The 6,315-nt window shown below is 50.8% G+C and overlaps 1 protein-coding gene across 2 annotated transcripts in view; it reads right to left on the reverse strand.

Annotated features, from left to right (window-relative positions):
* Nucleotides 1-3,910, reverse strand: part of VOPP1 (VOPP1 WW domain binding protein) — a 62,618-nt gene extending 58,708 nt beyond the window's left edge. The window contains exon 1 of one of the 2 annotated variants that reach the window (XM_059486647.1): nt 3,476-3,910. In XM_059486647.1, coding sequence (XP_059342630.1) covers nt 3,476-3,526 — 51 coding nt within the window. In that variant the 5' untranslated portion in view covers nt 3,527-3,910. The remainder of the gene's footprint in view (nt 1-3,475) is intronic. The other variant, XM_059486639.1, reaches the window with a different exon arrangement.
* Between the last annotated feature and the right edge of the window lie 2,405 nt (nt 3,911-6,315).

The raw sequence follows: 6,315 nt of genomic DNA on the forward strand, positions 1-6,315 counted from the left end.
CCTCTGTCAGCCTGCAACAGCTCTGTTCAGCTTCCCCATCCTTGAGCTGAGCTTCAGCTACCGAGCTCTCCTCCATCCAGCACTTCTACAGCTTGTGAGAGAAAGCAAACACTCAGTCTGAGAAGTAAGCCCCACAGAGACACTGGTGCCCTCATTCAGGCTGAAAATAAGCTTGCTTCATCAGGGGGTGGGGGGACTGCCTGTTCAGTTTTATTTTTTCCCCATTCCAAAGACATCACTATTCATTAAAGTCACATTTAAGCTCAGACAACCAAAGCCCTTAGGATCACGGATAAAAGAGAAGCAGAAACTCTTGATATACATGCTCCAAACAGTCATCACTTCAAGGACCTCTTCAAATCTTTTTGCAAAACTGAGAGCCAACTGAGACAAAATACAGTCCTGTTGTCAGAACCACGAGCCAAGCCAGCAAGCGAGACTCGTGGTTATTTGTGAGTGCAGAAATCATACAGCCCAGCACTGTGGGTATCCCAGTCATCCAGGCTCCTGGTGAAAAGGGGCACTTCAAGCAACTGCAGTTAATGACACACTGCTAGCTCCAAGTAGCCAAATTAATTTGAAAAAGACAGATAACAATTCAACAGTCTTCACTTCTTCCTACGAGAACCAAAATTACCTGTCAAATTGTCCACCTCATTTTACCTTACTTGCTGAACTGCTCAACTGCAATTAAGTCATGAGCAAAACACATGACATCTTTAGCTTTTCTCCCCCAATAATGTCTTCTCAGAGCAGAGCTTTCTGGGTCCTGGGGTTGGAGATTTTTCTTCCACCATGGTCTTTGTGGTTGCAGTGAAAAAACCCTCGTCACGCAAGAAAACTCAAAATTAACTCCCCTCTCCCACCAACACAGTGCTCTGGGTGTGTTTCTGTAATTAGCACATCTCAAGCTTGTCTAGAACAAGGAGAGGCATTTCAGCACCAAGAGACAGCAACTTCTTATGTGTAAATCCTGCTTTGGTGGTGATGCCTTTTGTCACCTTCACGAAACCAGCGACCAGCACATGGAAACTCCTTCCCCTAGTCCCTCAAGCCCCTCTTCTGCATCTTCTGCCTCTACATCAGGAACAGCAAACCCTCACCTGCTCGTGGGAGACTGCCAGAGCCAGCTACTGATGAGGCTCCAGCCTGAAAGCCACCAACACACACAGTGCCCACATCCAAACTCACACCCACCACGAACCTGGTGTATACTTAACTGTGAAGGAGTTCATTCCTTTCATCAACATAACCAGAAATAGTGGTTTTGCAATACACAAACATTTTACAACAAGTATTTTGGGTCATCTACCCAAGGGAAACCCAGCTAGAACCAGCAAACCACTGCACAGTGCTCTGACAGACTAAATGGGTTCCTCCCCACAGCACCTGGGTAATAGTCAGAGCCTTTTGCAAAATGATGAATGAAAACCACATTTCTCAGCTCGTGCTTTGTTCAATAGTAACTAAGGTCGTGTTGAAGCTGCAAACATTTAAAACAATTGCAACAATGTTATTTTAGATACTAACCAGCACAGAACTTTGTGCAGAAGACAGCAAAAGTTTCATGCACCAAAAACCTTCAAAACAACCAGATGTCTCCGATTAAGTTATTTAAACCCCCAGCACTCTGTTTCTGGGCATGTAGAATACAGCCTTATTTACAAAGCCATCTCATTTTAATAGGCAACCTAAGAGCTTCCAAGACAGAAAAAAAAATTCCACAAAACCAGATGGCAAAACAAGCATTCAAGATTAAAGGAAAAGGGGGCGGGGGAACCCCACAATTAAAACCAGTAGAAAAGCTTAAATAACAGCACCACTGGCTAGATCCAATGAGGATTTATGCAAATTACTTTTTTTGGGCACGAATGATCTTTTTCAGCAGAATACACGTTAGGAGAGCAGACACATCTAATCAAAGAGATCCTGGAGGGGCGAAACCTTTCAGCGTCTCAGATGAACACAATCCCTCAGGGAAATGGTGGTGTTTGTTTCATTTAATCGACATTCTGCTATTCCTGCTTTCTGAAGAGCTGCTGTGGAGTCAAGAGCAGTTGAGGGCTAGAACCAAGGCCAGGTTTACAGCCAGGGAAAAGAGATGCAAATCAATTAACCTGTAAAGAGTTACACTTATTTACATTAAGCAATTATTTTGATCTGAATGTTTTAATGGCATGATGCTGGATGGCACAGTGGGCAACACACCAGAAACCATTCATCTACGTAGGTGGCATAAACATGTAGTAAACATCATTTGCATGAATTACATCCATTACCAAAAGCAGTAACTACACAGCCAGCACTCCGGTTTCCATGTATGGGTTTGGTGGTATGCCGTTTAAAAAAAAAAAAAAATTAATTTCCTGTCTAAACTGCTCTATCACAGAGGCAGCACAGCCCTTTCACCTCTCTGACACTTTCAGCCACGTTGCCTCTGGGCTTTAAGAGCCTGGAGATGTACCTAAGACAAGCCCACGGGTGTTTCCGAAGCCAGCCCGGCACGGTGCCGGCGGTGACCCCGCACGGGAGCGGCACACGGCAGCACGGCTCTGTCCCGGGGGACACTGCTGTCCCCTGCCCGCCCCCAGCCCCGAGGGAAAACCACACACCGACACACAGCTCGCCCCACAAAACATCTGCCCATCCGCCCGCTGGAATAAAGAGCTGCTTTCCCAGCCCCCGATCCAGTGTCATCCCAGCCCACCGGAGGGAGGTTTAAACTAGGCGATCTTTAAGGCGTCTTCCAACCCAAACTATTCTAGAACTGCGTGGCACAAATCCCCCCTCCAATTAATGAAAGCTCCCAATTCACTGTTTGTTTGGTTGTTTTAAGCACGAAAGCTGCGCTTATCCAGGTTTTCCCAGAAGTTTAACCACGCTGAACGGTGCCGCCACGGCTCCCCGTAAGCTGATGCCGCCGCACCGACCTCGCAATGGACACTTTGCTCAGGAAATGAAAATAAGAGGATAATGAAAATAAGAGATGAGCCTTCCGTCTAACCCTTACTGACAGGCTTTACGTCCCCTGGACAATCTGCCAGTGTGCTGGGAATGGGCAGCTTCCAGCAGCTCGTGCCCCTGCGTACAGGTCCCGTGTTACTCTGCTCCATCACACCGCGGATAATCCTGCTGTGCTCCAGCAGCGAGACCCCGGACCCCCGGCGAGCCCGGCCGCCGCGACCGCCCGTGAGCACCGCGCCCGCAGCCGCGCCGCGTCTCGCCCAGCCCGGCCCGGTCCGGCCCGCAGCTCCCCCGCACCCCTGACCGCGCACCGCCTGTGGAGCCGAGCCCATAGGCAAAGGCATTAACCCCGAAATAGATCACCCCGGCCGGTGCGGACTGCAGCTCCCCTCGCCAGCCGCGCAGCTCCAGGTCGCGACCGAGGGCGGAACCCCGCGGGTGAACCCGGGGCTGCCGCAGACGCCGCTGGGCAGGGCAGGGCAGGGCAGCGCTCCCCTCACGGCCACCTCACCTCCCACAGCAGCGAGAGCAGCAGGGCGACCCCAGGGTGGAAGCGCTTCATCTCTCCTCCTCCTCCTCTTCCTCCTCCTCCCGCGGCGGCGGCGGGCTCGCCCCTTCGCCTCAGGCGCGCACGGGCGCTGCCAGCCGCGCCATCCCCGACGGCGGGGAGGGAGCTCCGGCGGCAGCGCGCACGGCGGGCTCGCAGCAGCCGGGGGAGGCGGCCGCGAGTAGCCGGCACCGGGGGCAGAGGGACGAGGCGGGGTAGAGCGGCGGCGGGGCGGGGAGGGAGGCGGGGAAGCCCCGCAGCAGGGCGAGGGCGGGCTCACCCGCCGATCCCCTCAGCGACAGCGGCGGCGCCAGCGAAGCAGGGTCGGGGTGAGGCGAGGCGGAGACCAGGGGCGCTGGGGCAGGCGGCACAAAGAGGCCGAACGCCGCCGCCACCGCCACTGAGGGCGGGCAGAGGAGCGGCCCGCCCAGACCCCGGCCCCGGCCCCGCCCCGCGGCCCTGCCCGGCCGGGAGGGGGCGGTGGTGGCGGATCCGTGACCCCGCGTTTGCCCCCGCATCTACCCCTGCCCCGGGCTCCGCATCTACCCCTGCCCCGGGCTCCGCCCCCGCACCTGCCCCCGGCCCCAGGGGACAGTACCGGGTTCCTCCCTGATGCCGCGCGGGTCGCCCGTGAGCACGACACCCCTTCCCGAAAGAGCGATCTTCTGGATTGAATCCAGAGGAGACAACAAAGATGCCCAGAGGGCTGGAGAATCTCTCCTACGAACATCAAAAGAGTTGGAGGTCTTCAGCCCGGAGAAGAGAAGGTTCTGGGGACACATTAAAGCAGCCATTTATAAACCTACCTAAAGAGGGGTTATAAGAAAGATAAGGAAGGATTTTTTACCTGTAGCAATAGACCAATGGCAATGATTTGAAACTGAAGGAGAGTCGATTTACGTTGGACATGGAAGAAATTTTTTGCCATGAGTTTGGTGAGACACTGGAACCAGGTTGCCCAGGAAGTTGTAGATGCCCTGTCTCTGGAAATGCTCAAAGCTGGGTTGGATGAGGCTTTGAGTAACCTGATCTTGTGGAAGGTGTCCCTCCCCATGGAATAATCTTTGAGAGTCCTTTCCAACTCACATAATTCTGTGGTTCTGTGATTCTATAAGGTGCTCCCTCTGCCAGCCTGGTGAGTGGGAACATGAGCTGTGTGCCCATGCAGTAACTTTTGGCATTTCAGAGAAGAGTTCTGGTCCTTCATTTCCTCAGCACACTTGGTAACAGCCCTGGGATATCTACCTGTTAAGGTCTCATGACAAATCCTAAACTGGAGTGGAGGTACTCTCCAACTCCAGCACTGATCTCTCCAGCTGCAGGTGCCCGGTGTAGTCATGCCTTGGGTGTTTCCTTCACCATGACCATCTTGTCCTGGTGCTTTGAGCCTCCTTTTCCAAGCCCTATGCACCCTTACCACAGCTGGACACTGTGTACAGTTGGAGGAAGGCACAGATATTCTCTGAGTTTAAGAGGATTTGAGGTCTCTTGCTCTTTATTTGTAGGAAAGCTAGCAACTTACTCCTCAGGGGAAAATCAAAATAGATAAGGGGGAGAACTGCCCCATTTCCCTTTGAATGGCAGACCTTTCCCAGTAGCATTTCTGAAGGAGATACACCTCCCACTGTCCTTTTGTGGGTTACCTATTAAAAAACTACTAGCACATCCTCACAACTCACAACTTTGTTCACCACTTCCCTGTCATCGTAGTATTCAAGCAGGAAACTTGCCCTCTCCATTGCAGCAAAACATCATCAGCTGGTTGTTTTTTCCATACAGTGAACTTTGGGTGAGTTTACAAGTGTCTTCCAGCTGGCACCATTAATCATACGCGCTCTCAGGCCTGGGACATGTGCTGTAAGTAAGGAGTAACTGTGTACAGGTTCCTGCACACTGTATGACATTGCGTACTCACAGGCAACCTGCACAAGTGGCCACTCATTTTGATACTTATTTTTGTCTCTGTTGGATGCCAACCAATCAGAAGCTGTGAGATGGTTTTTTCAGATGAATGCTTACATCTCTAGTTCAATTTGCTGGAAGGTCCCTAAGGAAATGTCATGACCATCACTTTGTCCAACAGTGAAGTCTGAATAAGGCAATTATACACACAGGTGTCTATATAATCTCAGTTGAAAAGTTACACTTTCTTACATCTGGCATATTGAGAAAGACACATTCTACACTGGGTATTGCCTCAGAGGGATCAGCTTATATTGTCTCAACATAACCATTCAAAGTCAGGCATCACTTCAAAAAGGCTGCAATGTATAGAAGTTTGAAAAGGATGGCTTTCAGAGCTCTGTGCTGATGTGTGGCTAACCCTAAACTCCCTTCCCATTCCTAATTTCTGTGTTGCATGACCTAGGAGACAGTGTTTTGGAGACATTCAATGACTATTCATAGAAAAGATGAAGAAGAGCATAAAGATGTTTAGGGACATCAAATGAATCTGAATGTCAGTGCTGAGCACGAGTGCTCTGTGCTGCTGCTGTGTTTCCAAAGGTGCTCTGGCAGCCTGCAGACAGGCAGAAATCCTGACAGCACAAATTCTGGGAGAGCTGAGAAAGTACTAAGGCATAAATAAAACTTAGGAAAGAAGTCTGGAGTCTTGCAGCCTAAGGCACTACTACCCTTGAAGGCTGACCCTGCCAAAATTTTCAGCTGATGGCCCACTATCAAATGTGCCCAGGGAAGAGCAAGCTCTAAAATGCATTTCAGTTAATTATTAATACACAGATAACTACTGACTTTAGTTTGAGAACTAATAAAGGGTTAGAATTTTTTTTTTTTTTGAAAAAAGA

The sequence above is a fragment of the Ammospiza nelsoni genome, chromosome 1 (assembly GCF_027579445.1).
Source record: "Ammospiza nelsoni isolate bAmmNel1 chromosome 1, bAmmNel1.pri, whole genome shotgun sequence".
NCBI lineage: Eukaryota > Metazoa > Chordata > Aves > Passeriformes > Passerellidae > Ammospiza > Ammospiza nelsoni.